We start from the raw sequence: 15,434 nt of genomic DNA, 5'->3' as shown, positions 1-15,434 counted from the left end.
TAAAATCATAAATCTTCTTGTTTCCCCCCCCCCCCCCCCCCTTTTTTTCCTCCCCCTGTTGGCTTTCTTCATGTTGCATTGTTGAGAAGTGGTTGTTGGCCGGAGGGGAGGGGGAGGAGGAGGAGGTTGGGGTGGGGGGGGGAGACCCCCCCTTTTTTTTGCTCTCTCTCCGGGAGGAGGAAAGGGGGGGAGGGGGGCCGCAGAGCAAGCTATGGATGAGGAAAACATGACGAAAAGCGAAGAACAGCAGCAACTGAGTTTGCAGAAAGCCTTGCATCAGTGTGAGCTGGTCCAAAACATGATAGACATAAGCATCTCCAACCTGGAAGGGCTTAGGACGAAATGTGCTACAACCAACGACCTGACACAAAAGGAAATCAGGACCCTAGAGGTAGGTCTTACCTATGCAACGCCCCCCCCCCTCCCCAAATCTTTCCTTTTTCCCCCCCTCCCCACCCCCCACCCTTTCTCCCGATGAGGGTGGGTAAGGGATGAGGGGTACCAGGGGGGCACGTTGGCATTGCCGTTATGTGTCGGGGAGGGAATCCGCTCCGGCTCGTTCCCTACACCTCTGCGGCGCTGGTTTCTTCGCTTGGCTCGGTGATCTATGTGTCTTTTCACCTCTAGGAAGGCAGGTCTTTTTGTTTTTCCGGCCGGGGATTTGTTTATATACAATGGGGGCTTGTGTGCGGGCTCAGAAATGAAGGAACTGCGGTGAGCCTGCGCATTCTGCAGGTGGTTGAAAGGTGGATTTTTGCTTTCAAATGTGGCTGCCTGGAAATTCCAAGCCTCCCCTTCCCTCTGTTATCTTGGGATTTCTCTCCGCGACGTGTCAGGGGATGGGGACGGGGGGCCCGTCCCCCTTCCCCCCCGACCTCCCCCTCTCCGGCAGCCGTCGGAGAAGGGTTTCGATGCGGTGAAGACCCGTGGGCACGAAACGTTAGACGGGTCCGGGCTGTTTTGGTCCCAAACAGGTGGCGAGGTGGACCGCTTCGGACGCGTGGACCAAGGTGGTGCGGGAGGGCGATGGGAGGGGAGCAGGAGGCCCCCCGTCTTTGGACGTCTAGGGGTACCCCAGTGGAAGGGGAAGGAGGAGGTTGGGGGCAGCCGGTTTTCAGCGCAAGGATCGAAAGGAGTTGCAAGTGGCCCGGATAATAACGATAATGATGATGAGAACGGTGTTTGGTAGGCGCTTACTATGGGCCGGGCACTGTCCTGAGCGCTGGGGTGGATACGAGCCAATCAGAGGTCGAAGAGGTAGAGTCGGAGGGTGGAAGGGTCCCCTCCCTCCCAAATACGCACACGGACACACACGCACACGTGTTTAATTGAACTTGGGCGTGGAGAGCCACTTCCGCTGCCAGGGAGAGGGTGGGCAGAAGGGTGTTTCGTTCATTCATTCAGTAGCATTTATTGAGCGCTCACTATGTGCAGAGCGCTGTACTAAGCCCTTGGCTGTTTGCCCCCGGCCGGCCGTTCGGAAGGCCGGCGGCGGTTGGCTGGCGTGGGAGTTGGCGGGCGGCCGGGGGGGTCTCGGAAATGATAATTATAATAACGTTGGTATTTGTTGAGCGCTTACTATGTGCAGAGCACTCTGCTAAGCGCTGGGGGGATACGAGGTGATCGCCTTGTCCCTCGTGGGGCTCACAGTCTTCATCCCCATTTTCTAGATGAGGGGACTGAGGCCCAGAGAAGTGAAGTGACTGGCCCCAAGTCACCCAGCTGGCAAGCGGTGGAGGTGGGATTAGAACCCATGACCTCTGACCCCCAAGTCGGGCTCTTTCCGCTGAGCCACGCCGCTTCACCGTCGTCCTTCTCCGGCCCCGGAAGCGGGAGGTCCACGGTGTCCCAGGCCCGGGCCGCTCCTGGGACTTCTTGAGGCGAGAGCGAGACGGCAGCGGGGGCCTCTTGCCCTCTCGCTAGGGCTTGGAGAGGACATTTCCCTCCGTGTTATTTAATAATAATAAGAAGAATAATTCATTCATTCATTCAAGAGTATTTATTGAGCTCTTACTATGTACAGAGCACTGTACTAAGCGCTTGGAATAGACTAATCGGTAACAGAGACGGGCCCTGCCCTTTGACGGGCTTACGGTCTAATCGGGGGAGACGTACGGACAAGAACAATGGCAATAAATAGAATCAAGTAGCAATAAATAGAATCAAGATAATCAAGATAATAATAACGACGGTATTTGGGACGCGCTTACTCTGTGCGAAGAGCAGTTCTAAGCGCTGGGGTAGAGACAAGGTCATCAGATCGTCCCACGTGGGGCTCCCAGTCTCCATCCCCATTTTCCAGACGAGGTCACTGAGGCCCGGAGAAGTGAAGTGCCTTGCCCAGGGTCACACAGCGGACAGGCGGCGGAGCCGGGATTAGAACCCACCACCCCGGACTCCCAAGCCCGGGCTCTTGCCACCAGGCCAGGCTGCTCCTCTGTTTTTCGGGGAGGGAGACGGAGAATCCATCCTTCCCGCGGGTTCTACCTCGGCCTCTACGATCAGCGTGGGAGCTGGTGCTGGTGGTGGTGTGGGTTTGTGTGTGTGTAGGTTCATTCAGTGGTATTTATTGAGCGCTTACTCTGTGCAGAGCCCTGTACTAAGCGCTTGGAATGGACAGATCGGTAACAGATACAGTCCCCGCCCTCCGACGGGCTCACGGTCTAATCGGGGGAGACGGAAGGACGAGAACGATAGCGATAAATAGAATCGAGGGGATGAACGTCTCATTAAAACAATAGCAAATAAATAGAATTAAGGCGATGTACATCTCGTTAACAAAATAAAGACTCCCCAATCCACCCCTCGGGTTCTAACTTGGCCTCAAAGTTCAGCGTGGGGCGGGTGTTGTGTTGTGTGGTGCGCGTGTGTCCGATTGTGTCTTCCGGATCCATCCCGTGAGTTCCAACTGGGCCGCACGGTTGTGACATGGGATACAAGGGTTTGTGTACGCGTGTGTCTTTGTGTTCGTTCGTTCTCGATCCATCCCATGAGTTCCAACTTGGCCGCGTGGTTGGGACATGGGTTACAAGGGCTTGTGTACGTGTGTATCTTGGTGTTTGTTCGTTCTTGATCCGTCCCAACCTGGCCGCGCGGTGGCGGCACGGGGTGCAAGGACTTGTGTACGTGTGTGTCTTTGTGTATGTTAGTTCTTGATCCATCCCCTGAGTTCCAGCTTGGCCGCGTGGTTGCGACCTGGGTTACAAGGACTTGTCTACGTGCTTGTCTTTGTTACGTTCGTTCTTGATCCATCCCACGAGTTCCAACTTGGCCGCGTGGTTGCGACATGGGTTACAAGGACTTGTGTACGTGTGCGTCTTTGTGTGTGTTAGTTCTCGATCCATCCCACGAGTTCCAACTTGGCCGCGTGGTTGGGACATGGGTTACACGGACTTGTGTACGTGCTTGTCTTTGTTATGTTCGTCCTTGATCCATCCCATGAGTTCCCACTTGGCCGCACGGTTGCGACATGGGGGATACAAGGGCTTGTGTACACGTGTGTCTGTGTATGTTCGTTCTTGATCCATCCCATGAGTTCCAGCTTGGCCGCCTGGTTGCGACATGGGTTGCAAGGCCTTGTGCACGCGCGTGTCTTTGTGTTTGTTCGTCCTCGATCCATCCCACGAGTTCCAGCTTGGCCGCGTGGTTGCGACATGGGTTGCAAGGCCTTGTGTACGCGCGCGTCTTTGTGTTTGTTCGTCCTCGATCCATCCCACCAGTTCCAACTTGGCCGCGTGGTTGGGACATGGGTTACAAGGACTTGTGTACGTGCTTGTCTTTGTTACGTTCGTTCTCGATCCATCCCGTGAGTTCCAGCTTGGCCGCACGGTTGCGACGTGGGGTACGAGGCCTTGCGTACGTGCGTGTCTTTGTGTTTGTTCGTTCTTGATCCATCCCATCCGTCCTAACTTGGTCTCGCAGTTCAGCAGGGGGGCCAAGTGTGTGTGTTTGTGTGTTTGTGTGTTTTCTTAATCCACCCCATGAGCTCTGACTTGGCCTCTACCTTCAGCGTGAACCTCCCTTTCCCTCCGCTCCTCCTCCCCATCGCCCCGACTCCCTCCCTCTGCTCTACCCCCTTCCCCTCCCCACAGCCCTTGTGTATATTTATTATTTTATTCAAAATGTGCATTTATCTATGGTTCTATTTATCTATTTTGATACTATCGATGCCAGTCGACTTGCTTTGTCTCGTAGTCCGGCTCCCCCTTCTAGAGTGTGTGTCCGTCGTTGGGCAGGGATCGTCTCTATCTGTTGCCCAGGTGTACTTTCCAAGCGCTTAGTACAGTGATGATGATGATGGTATTTGTTAAGCGCTTACTATGTGCCAAGCACTCTTCTAAGCGCGGGGAGAGATCCAAGGTCATCAGGTTGTCCCACGTGGGTCTCACGGTCTTCATCCCCATTTTCCAGATGAGGAGGCCCAGAGAAGTGAAGTGACTCGCCCACAGTCACCCAGCTGATAAGGGGCAGAGCCGGGATTAGAACCCACAACCTGTGACTCCCAAGCCCGGGCTCTTGCCGCTAAGCCACGCTGCTTCTCTACAGTGCTCTGCACACAGTAAGCGCTCAATAAATACGATGGAACGAATGAACGGGGTTGTGTGTTTATGTGTGCGTGTGTGTGATTATGAAGGATTTAGAGAAGCAGCGTGGCTCAGTGGAAAGAGCCCGGGCTTGGGAGCTAGAGGTCATGGGTTCGAATCCCGGCCCTGCCACTTGTCGGCTGGGCGACTGTGGGCGAGTCACTTCACTTCTCTGGGCCTCAGTTCCCATCTGGAAAATGGGGATGAAGCCTGTGAGCCTCACGTGGGACAACCTCGTTCCCCTGTATCTCCCCCGGCGCTTAGAACGGCGCTCGGCACATAGTAAGCGCTTAACAAATGCCAACGTTATTAATTTTATTGATTTATATTGACGTCTGTTTACTTGTCTTGCTGTCTCTCTCCCCTCCCCCGGACAGTGAGCTCGGTTGGGGTCGGGGATCGTCTCTCTCTGTGGTTGCGTTGTACTTTTCCCGGCGGTTAGTACAGTGCTCTGCACACAGAAAGTGCATTTATTGGTATTTATTGAGCCCTTAAAGTGTGCAGAGCACCGTACTAAACGCTTGGACTAGAGGGGAGACACATCGGTCGATCATTCAATCGACCAGTGGTATTTATTGAGCGCTTAAAGTGTGCAGAGCACCGTACTAAGCGCTTGGGCTAGAGGGGAGACAGACGTCGGTCAATCAGTCAATAAACCAGTGGTATTTATTGAGTGCTACAAGTTGCAGAGCGCCATACTGAGCGCTTGGGAAGGGACAGTACGACAGAATCAGTAGACGCGTTCCCCGTCCACGGGGCGTTTACTGTCCGGAGGGGGAGACCAGTCGGTCGATCATTCGATCAGTGGTATTTATTGAGCGCCTACTGTGTGGCGAGCCCTGTAGTAAGCGCTTGGAAGGGGACGCTTCAGGAGAGCCGCTAGTCACGTCCCCCGCCCCGCTCCGGGCCTAGGAGGGGAGAGCCCCGAGTCAGACAGTCTCCCCCGACGGGCCGGCGGAGTGAAGCTGGTCCAGCCAAGCGGGGCCGACGGGCTTAATTTGCACTCAGAGCCTTTATCGACGCCCTCTGGGTTCCCGGGAGAGAAGCGAGAGGAGGGAGGATCTCCGTTTCACGTCCCCCCCTTCCACTTCCCGCACTCCCGTCGGGTTCCGAAAAGAAAGCTGACGGTTCTAATCCCGACTCCGCCACTTCCCCGCTGGGTGACCTCGGGCGAGTCGCTTCGCTTCTCTGGGCCTCAGCGGCAAAATGGGGGTTCAGTACGTGACCTCCCTCCTACTTGGTCCGGAAGCCCCACGTGGGACCTGATTGTGTTGTAGCTGCCCGGGCGCTTAGTACAGTTCGGGGCATGTAGTAAGTGCTTAGCAAAGACCACAATTACGACTATTAAATAGCGTCTTTTCATCACCGTATATTTACCGCCTGCCCCACTGGATGGGAAACTCCTTGAGTCTTATATTTGTCCTCCAAGGGTGGACAATTTTTTCTCCCTGAAGTGGTTTGTGAGGAATCGGGTCTTCACTGAGTATTTGCCGTGTGCAGGACGCTGTGCTGAGCGCTTGGGAGTGTATACTACAACAGAGTTGGTAGACGCATTCGCGGCCCTCAGCGAGCTTACAGTCTAGAGGGAACCTGTCTCGACGTGATTTAGCCGTGAGCCTCAAAAATGAGGATTTAATAATAATGATGATAATAATAATGATAAGGTTGGTATTTGTTAAGCGCTTACTACGTGCCAAGGATTTCTGACTAACGTCTTCCGAATAGACATCGATATCTGTAAAAATTAAAAAAAAATTAGGCACTGACTACATATTAAGCACTGTACTAAGAGCTGGCGTGGACCCAGGTTGGACACAGTCCCTGTCCCACGTGGGGCTCCCAGGCGCGATCCCCATTTTACAGTTGAGGGAACTGAGGGCCGGAGAAGTGAAGTGACTTGCCCAAGGTCACACAGCAGACAAGTGGCAGAGCCGGGATTTAGAACCCAGGGCCTCTGGCTTCCAGGCCCGGGCTCCAGCCACTAGACCACCCCGCTTCTCCTGGCATTGCGGCTAGAACCCAGGACTCCAGACTCTCCAAAGCAGCGTGGCTCAGTGGCAAGAGCCCGGGCTTGGGAGTCAGAGGTTATGGGTTCGAATTCCGGCTCTGCCACCTGTCAGCTGGGTGACCGTGGGCAAGCCACTTCACTTCTCTGGGCCTCAGTGACCCCATCTGGAAAATGGGGATGAAGACTGGGAGCCTCACGTGGGACAACCTGAGACCCTGTATCTCCCCCAGCGCTTAGAACAGTGCTCTGCACCTAGTAAGCGCTTAACAAATACCAACGTTATTATTATAATTAGACGCCCCCACTTTTCATATTCGTAGCTGCTGGCATCGTGGAAAGCGGAACAAGCGAATAAACGGAGCCTCCCAATCAGGCGGTCAGCGGGATTTATTGAGCGCTTTCGGCGGGCCGGGCGCTGTGCTAAGCGCCCGGTGGAATACGATACGGCGGGATCGGTAGGCACGTTGCCTGTCCGCGAGGACCTTGCAGTCCGGAGGTGTAAGTGGGATTGAGAAGAATGTGGGAAAGTGAAAGAACTAAATGGAGTCAGTCAATCCATCCGTGCTATTTATCGAGCGCTTACTAGGTGCAGAGAGCTATACTAAGCGCTCGGGAGACTACGGCAGAGTTGGGAGAAACGTTTCGTGCCCACAGGGAGTTTACGGTCCAGCTCTGTAGGTAGACATTAAGTCAAGTTTATATTACATTACCTTATATCACATTATTATATCGATTATATGACATTATATTATATTATCCCAACACTGCTAAAATCTGCCCCTTCCTCTCCATCCGAACTTCTATGACATTAATCCGAGCACTTATCTTATCCGACCTCGATTACTCTATCAGCCTCCTCGCTGACCTCCCTCCCTCCTGTCCATTCTTCTCCCCACTCCAGTCCCTATTTTATTCTGAAGCAGCGTGGCCCAGTGGGTAGAGCCCGGGCTTGGGAGTCAGAGGTCGTGAGTTCTAATCCCGCCTCCGCCCCCCCCGTCTACTGTGTGACCGTGGACAAGTCGTTTGACTTCTGCGGGCCTCGGTTCCCTCGTCCGGAAAATGGGATGAAGACCGGGAGCCCCACGTGGGACAACCCGATGACCTTGTAGCGCCCCCAGCGCTTAGAACAGCGCTCGGGCACATAGTAAGCGCTTAACACGTACCGCAATTATTATTATTATTACCTCAGCGAATTCAGAAGGAACTCGGCCGGCTTTAACGTGATCTTTCCGAACCCTGGCGGGTGAGGGGAACGTGTCTCCTTTGCCGGGCCCGGGCACATTTAGTTCTTGACTGGAAAAGATGTGCCCCTTTTTGGGAACTGTCGATGCGACAACTTTTTAGACAACTATTTTCATGGGAAACCGGCGTCGCCTTCATCCGCCGGAACGATGAACCGGCAGATTGCACTGAGCCAGGTAACATCTGGCGAAGCTGATTTTTGCATGAAACGAAACACCGCCAACCTTTTGCGTCGTTCTGTGGCTAAACCACAGAGGCGGATGTCGGGAATTCCAAGAAAACGGGACGCGTTTCGGGGTTTTCTCAAAAGATGGGATTTGGGTTTTAAAGCAACGGGCGCCGCTTGCGTCTCATTTTTTTCGACCGATTCGCAAGAATGATCGTCGTAATAGCTGTGGTGTGAAGTGCTCACTCCGCGCCAGGCACTGTACTAGGCGCCGGGGTGGAGACAGTCGAATCGGGTTGAGCACGGTCCCTGTTCCACGTGGGGCTCACGTTCTCAATTCCCATTTTCCTGATGAGGGCACTGAGGCCCAGAGAAGTGAAGGGACTTACCCAAGGTCACACAGCAGACCAGCGGCAGAACCGTGACCGGAACCCAGGTCCTTCTGACTCCCAGGCCCGGGCTCTTTCCACTAGGCCACGCCGCTTCTCTGTGATAGTGTGGTTTTCTACTCTCCCAAGTGCTTAGCACAGTGTTCTGCCCACAGTAAGCGCTCGGTAAATATGATTGACTGACCGATCCTGTCTACCAAGTGTCGTAGCGTCCTTTCCCGTAGTCTCAGTGCTCTGCACACGGTAAGCGCTCCAGAAACACCACTGAGTGATCGATCGATGGACCCCTTAAGGGACTTTCATTCAATTCAATGGTATTTATTGAGCGCTGACTAGGTGCAGAGCCCTGTACTAAGCGCTTGGAATGGACAAATCGGTAACAGATAGAGACGCTCCCTGCCCTTTGACGGGCGCACGGTCTGATCGGGGGAGACCAGCGACCTAAGACTTCCCATCTAGGCATTAGTGAAATGGTTATTTGGGGTTTTGAACGTGTGCTTTCGTGCACACAGCTCGGCCGAGACAACACGTCCCGTGTTTTATCTTTTCAGCCACATCCACGGTCAGCCAGTTGTGTTTATCAAGCGCTCACTGTGCACAGAGCACTCTACTAAGCACTTGGGAGAACGCCATATAACAATAAGTAATAATAATATTAATGTTGGTATTTGTTAGGTGCTTGCTACGCGCGGAGCACTGTTCTGAGCGCCGGGGGAGATACAGGGTCGTCAGGCTGTCCTGCGTCCCAGACTTCATCCCCGTTTTCCAGATGAGGTCCAGAGAAGTGAAGCGACTTGCCCACAGTCACCCAGCTGCCAAGTGGCGGAGCCGGGATTCGAACCCACGACCTCTGAGTCCCAAGCCCCGGCTCTTTCCACTGAGCCACGTAGACACGTTCCCCGCCCACGTCGAGCCTCCGGTCGAATCTCGTCTCCCACGTTTACCTACAGGTGAAATTCACTGGTGTTTTTTCCTCTTACAAAATCCAGTTTACGTAGACATTCGTGCTTCACCGTCCTCTTCCTCTAGTGCCCCTGCTATTCATCCGGTCGTATTTATTGAGCGCTGACTGTGTGCAGAGCACTGGACTAAGCGGTTGGGAAAGTACAATAGAGCAGTGAACGGTGACATTCCGGGCCCGCAACGAGCTCACAGGCTGGAGGGGAGACAGATAAATAAAATGACAGATGGGGACATAGGTGGGGTGGGGGTTAGGAGGGGGGACGAACAGTGGGAGCGAGTCCTGGTGACGCAGAAGAAATAAATAAATTAAGTTGTGGTATCTGTTAAGCGCTTACTCTGTGCAAAGCACCGTTCTAAGCGCTGGGAAGGTGATCAGGTTGTCCCACGCGGGGCTCACGGTTTTAATCCCCGTTTGACGGACGAGGTCACCGAGTCACAGAGAAGTGAAGTGACTTGCCCAAAGTCACACAGATGATCAGCGGCAGAGCCGGGATTAGCACCCGTGACCCGTGACTCCCAAGCCCGAGCTCTTTCCACTGAGCCACGCTGCTTCTCAAGGAATAACGTTGGTATCTGTTAAGCGCTTACTATGTGCAGAGCACCGTTCTAAGCGCCGGGGGAGATCCAGGGTCATCGGGTCGTCCCACGGGAGGCTCACAGTTAATCCCCATTTTCCAGATGAGGGAACTGAGGCCCAGAGAAGTGAAGTGACTCGCCCACAGTCACCCAGCTGACAAGTGGCAGAGTCGGGATACTCTCCCAAGCGCTTAGTAATAATAATAATAATGATAATGGTATTTGTTAAGCGCTTACTATGTGCCAAGCACTGTTCTAAGCACTGGGGGGGATACAGGGTGATCAGGTTGTCCCCCGTGAGGCTCCCAGTCTCCATCCCCATTTTCCAGATGGGTCACTGAGGCCCAGAGAAGCGACGTGTCCTGCCCAAAGTCACACAGCTGACAGGTGGCGGAGCCGGGATTAGAACCCAAGACCTCTGACCAGCAAGCCCTCAATAAATACGATTGGCCGGCTTTTGTATTGTCCTCTTCCGAGCGCTTCGTACAGTGCTCTGTACCCAGTAAGTGCTCAATAAAGAGGATCGACTGTAAGCTTGTGGTGGGCAGGGAACATATGTGCCACCTCTGTTGCATTGTACTCTCCCAAACGCTTAGTACAGTGCTCTGCATGTAGTGAACGCTCCGAAAATCCGATTTCTAGGAGGCTCCCCGACCTTTCTACGCTTTTTCTCTGTCCATGGTAGGTGCTGTCCATGGTTTGAATTGGGGAACTGCTGATTTGTTTCCTGTGAAATAATATTGGTATTTGTTAAGCGCTTACTATGCGCAGAGCGCCGTTCTGAGCGCTGGGGAAGATACAGGGGAATCAGGTTGTCCCACGGGAGGCTCCCAGTCTCCATCCCCATTTGACAGATGAGGTCACTGAGGCCCAGAGAAGGGAAGTGACTTGCCCACAGTCACACAGCCGACGTTCGGTAAGCGCTTACTATGTGCTGAGCACCGTTCTAAGCGCCGGGGGAGATACAGGGGAATCAGGTCGGCCCCCGTGAGGCTCCCAGTCTCCATCCCCATTTGACAGATGAGGTCCCTGAGGCGCAGAGAAGTGAAGGGACTCTCCCACAGTCACCCAGCTGACAGGTGGCCGGGCCGGGATTCGAACCCGTGACCTCTGACTCCCGAGCCCGGGCTCTTTCCACTGAGCCCCGCCGAAATGATTTACTTAGGAAGCTGCTCTTTTATTGATGGTGTTTGTTAAGACTGCGTCCAACTCGATTTGCAAGTATCTACCCCTGTTTATTGTTGCGCCCTTCCAAGCGCCCAGTAGAGTGTTCTGCACGGGGTAAGCGCTCAGTATATATGATTGACCCACTGCATGACTTACTGAGGGCAATAACAAAACCACAGTGCACAGCAGCGTGGCTCAGTGGAAAGAGCCCGGGCTTGGGAGTCAGAGGTCATGAGTCCGAATCCCAGCTCTGCCACTCGTCAGCTGGGTGACTGCGGGCGAGTCACTTCGCTTCTCTGGGCCTCAGTTCCCTCATCTGTCAAATGGGGATAAAGACTGTGAGCCCCACGTGGGACGACCTGATTCCCCCGTGTCTCCCCCGGCGCTTAGAACAGTGCCCTGCACCTAGTAAGCGCTTAACGGATACCAACATTATTATCAACTGCGGCGCACGCTGCGACTTGAAGAATCCCGTGAATAGGGCCTTGTCGGTTTCCACTGAGTGTCAGCTCGGGAGTCAGAGGTCACGGGTTCGACTCCCGGCTCTGCCACTCGTCAGCTGGGTGACCGTGGGCGAGTCACTTCGCTGCTCTGGGCCTCGGTGACCTCATCTGGAAAATGGGGTTGAAGACCGCGAGCCCCACGTGGGACAACCCGATGACCCCGGGTCTCCCCCAGCGCTTAGAACGGTGCTCGGCACATAGTAAGCGCTTAAAAGATACCAACGTCATTATTATTATTGATTTCTCCTTTCCGTGAGCACCCCATTCGGTTGGATGTGAAACCTTTTCCCTGTTGGGAGTGGTTTCTGCTTTGCGAAGTTGAGCTTTTTCGGTGGAAGTCGTTTCCCGGTTTCGTCTGAAGGAAGGTTCCCTGCGCGTCGTGGTTCATAAACGTGATTAAGTTGTCTCGTTTTTGGCCGTCCGTCTCCCCCGATTAGACCGTAAGCCTGTCAGTGGGCGGGGATGGTCTCCATCTGTTGGCGAATTGGCCATTCCAAGCGCTTGGTACAGTGCTCCGCACATAGTAAGGGCTCAATAGATACTATTGAATGAATGAATGAATGAATAACTATGGTAATAATACTACTAATGCTAGTGGTAGTTTTCAAGTACGCCCTGTGTGCCAAGCATTGTACGCGGTGATGGGCCGAGAAGCAGCCTGGCTCACTGCCAAGAGCCCGGGCTTGAGAGGCAGAGGTCATGGGTTCGAATCCAGGCTCTGCCGCCTGTCGGCTGTGTGACTGTGGGCGAGTCACTTCGCTTCTCTGTGCCTCAGTGACCTCATCTGTAAAGTGGGGATGAAGACTGTGAGCCTCACGGGGGACAACCTGATGACCCCGGATCTCCCCCAGCGCTTAGAACGGTGCTCGGCACATAGTGAGCGCTTAACAAATACTTACAAATACACGTTCTCTTTTTCCGGTCAGTCGGTGATATTTATTGAGAACTTGCAGTGGGCAGAGCGTGTTATTAAGCACTTGGGAGGGTATATTATAAATGAGGAAACTGAGGCCCAGAGAAGTGAAGTGTCTCAATAATAATAACGATGGTATTTGTTAAGCGCTTACTATATGCCAAGCACTGTTCTAAGCACTGGGGGGAGATACAAGGTCATCAGGTCGTCCCACGTGGGCTCACAGTCTTCGTCCCCGTTTTCCAGGCGAGGTCAGCGAGGCACCGAGAGGTGAAGTGATTTGCCCAAGGTCACACAGCCGACAAGTGGCGGAGCCGGGATTAGAGCCCCGAGGTAACGCAGCGGGCAGGGGGTGGAAGCAGCGTGGCTCAGGGGCAAGAGCCCGGGCTTGGGAGTCAGAAGGTCGTGGGTTCTGATGCCGCCTCCCCTACCTGTCGGCTGTGCGTCCTTGGGCAAGCCACTTCACTTCTCTGGGCCTCAGTGACTTCATCTGGAAAATGGGGATGAAGACTGGGAACCCCACCTGAGAGCTCACCTCCTCCGGGAGGCCTTCCCAGACTGAGCTTCCCCTTTTCCCTCCGCTCCCTCTCTGCTCCCCCCTTCCCCTCCCCTCAGCTAAGCCCCCTTTCCCCCCTTTCCCTCTGCTCCTCCCCCTCTCCCTTCCCCTCAGCCCTTGTGCTCCTCTGTATATATTATTTATTACCCTATTTATTTTGATAATGAGGTGTCCATCCCCTTGATTCTGGTTATCGTGATTAAGTTGTCTTGTTTTTGTCCGTCTGCCTCCCCCCGGTTAGACCGTGAGCCCGTCGTTGGGCAGGGATGGTCTCTCTCCGTTGCCGAATTGTCCATTCCAAGCGCTTAGTACAGTGCTCTGCACGTAGTAAGCGCTCAATAAATACTATCGACGAATGAACGACAATCCGATTACCTTGCGTCTACCCAGCGTGGCTTAGTGGCAGGAGCCCGGGCTTGGGAGTCAGAGGACCTGGGTTCTAATCCCCGCTCCGCCACGTGTCTGCTGTGTGAACTTGGGCAAGTCACTTCACTTCTCCGGGCCTCAGTGACCTCATCTGGAAAATGGGGATTAAAAGTGTGAGCCCCACATGGGACAACCTCATGACCCTGCATCTACCCCGGCGCTTGGAACGGTGCTCGGCACATAGCGCTTAACAGATGCCATAATTATAATAATAATAAATAATAATTACCCCAGTGCTTGGAACGGTGCTTGGCACATAGTAAGCGATTAACAAATGCCATCATTATTATCATTATTAATGATAATTAGAGAGCGTACAGTCTAAAATCCATTTGGAAGCGGTTTCTACGTCCAAGTAGATGTTCGCACCATCCCACCCTCCTCGTCCTCCCTTTCCCTTCCTTTGAAGCCCATATCATCCGCCTCTACCGCCCACTCCAGATACCAGTCCTGCCATCTCCCACCCGCCCAGACCCCTTCCCCAACTCTCTGCAACATTTTGATCCCTTTCTCGCATTCCTTCTCTCTTCCTCCATCCCTTAATAATGTTGGTATTTGTTAAGCGCTTACTAGGTGCAGAGCACTGTTCTAAGCGCCGGGGTAGGCACAGGGGAATCAGGTCGTCCCTCACGAGGCCCACAGTCTTCATCCCCATTTGACAGATGAGGTCACTGAGGCCCAGAGAAGTGAAGTGACTCGCCCACAGTCACACAGCTGACGAGTGGCAGAGCTGGGATTCGAACTCATGACCCCTGACTCCCAAGCCCGTGCTCTTTCCACTGAGCCACGTTGCTTCTCATAGCCATGATCCTTGGGGAACTTCACTACGCCCAGAAGTTTTCCCGACGGCCCTTCCGCTGGCCGTCTTCTATCCGCCCCCTGACCTCCCGCCCCACCCCACCCACTCCCCAACCTGGACACCGACCCCATCTCCTCACCTCGAGTCACCGTACGACCTTTGCCCTCCCCAACTACAATCTTCACCCTCCCCAACTCCGAAATCTCTCGATTCTACCGCAGTCTCCTCACCTGACTTCTACCCCACACTTCCCCTCCCCACCGACCTGTCCTTCCCCTTCCTCCGCAGAGACTTCTTAATAATAATAATAACGGTATTTGTTAAAAGCCCATTATGTGCCAAGCACTCTACTAAGCGATGGATCGTTTGACCCCTCCCCGCCTCCAATATTTTAAAGCCATCATGCCCCATTTGACCGCCAAACCCAAACTACCCTCTCTTGACGCATATCGACGCCCTCTTCACCACCCTCTCCACTGAACTCATCTCTCTCGCTCCCCTATCATCTCGCCGATCTCCTAGCACTTTCCCACGGTCTTGGGTGACCGCCAGAGAGTCCTCTTCCTTCACTCCTGTGCTTGAACTGTCGGGCGCGGCTGACGGAAATCCAAACATCAGGCAGAAATCATCCATCTACATTCATCCTCACCTGCTCTAACTCTGCCCTTTTCTCCGCCCAGGAACTCGATTTCTCCATCCTTATCGACCTCTTGGCCCGTTGCCCAAATCGGTCGTTTCAGATGTTGGACTTTCTCCTCAAACTCCCGCCTCCCCATGCCTCCTCTCATCTCTCCCCTCTAACGACCTGGCTGCGAGCGTGGCTCAGCGGAAAGAGCACGGGCTTTCGAGTCAGAGGTCACGGGTTCGAATCCCGGCTCCGCCGCTTGTCAGCTGTGGGACTGTGGGCAAGTCACTTCACTTCTCTGGGCCTCAGTTCCCTCATCTGGAAAATGGGGATGAAGACCGTGAGCCTCACGTGGGACAACCTGACGACCCTGTATCTCCCCCAGCGCTTAGAACAGTGCTCCGCACGTAGTCGGCGCTTAACAAATACCAGCATTATTATCATTGAGAAAATTCACGCATTCGGTCGTATTTATCTAGTGCTTAATATTATTGAGAAAATTCATTCATTCGGTCGTA

The 15,434-nt window shown here is 53.8% G+C and overlaps 1 protein-coding gene across 1 annotated transcript in view; it reads left to right on the top strand.

The window, feature by feature from the left end:
• The first annotated feature begins 204 nt into the window (after positions 1-204).
• The window catches only part of KSR2 (kinase suppressor of ras 2), a 294,653-nt gene continuing 279,423 nt past the window's right edge, over positions 205-15,434 (top strand). The window contains exon 1 of the mRNA XM_039911188.1: positions 205-391. Coding sequence (XP_039767122.1) covers positions 212-391 — 180 coding nt within the window. The 5' untranslated portion in view covers positions 205-211. The remainder of the gene's footprint in view (positions 392-15,434) is intronic.

Source organism: Ornithorhynchus anatinus, chromosome 2, assembly GCF_004115215.2.
Source record: "Ornithorhynchus anatinus isolate Pmale09 chromosome 2, mOrnAna1.pri.v4, whole genome shotgun sequence".
Lineage (NCBI taxonomy): Eukaryota > Metazoa > Chordata > Mammalia > Monotremata > Ornithorhynchidae > Ornithorhynchus > Ornithorhynchus anatinus.
The sequence above is the reverse complement of the archived record's forward strand: the minus strand, read 5'-3'. Positions and strand labels throughout refer to the sequence as shown.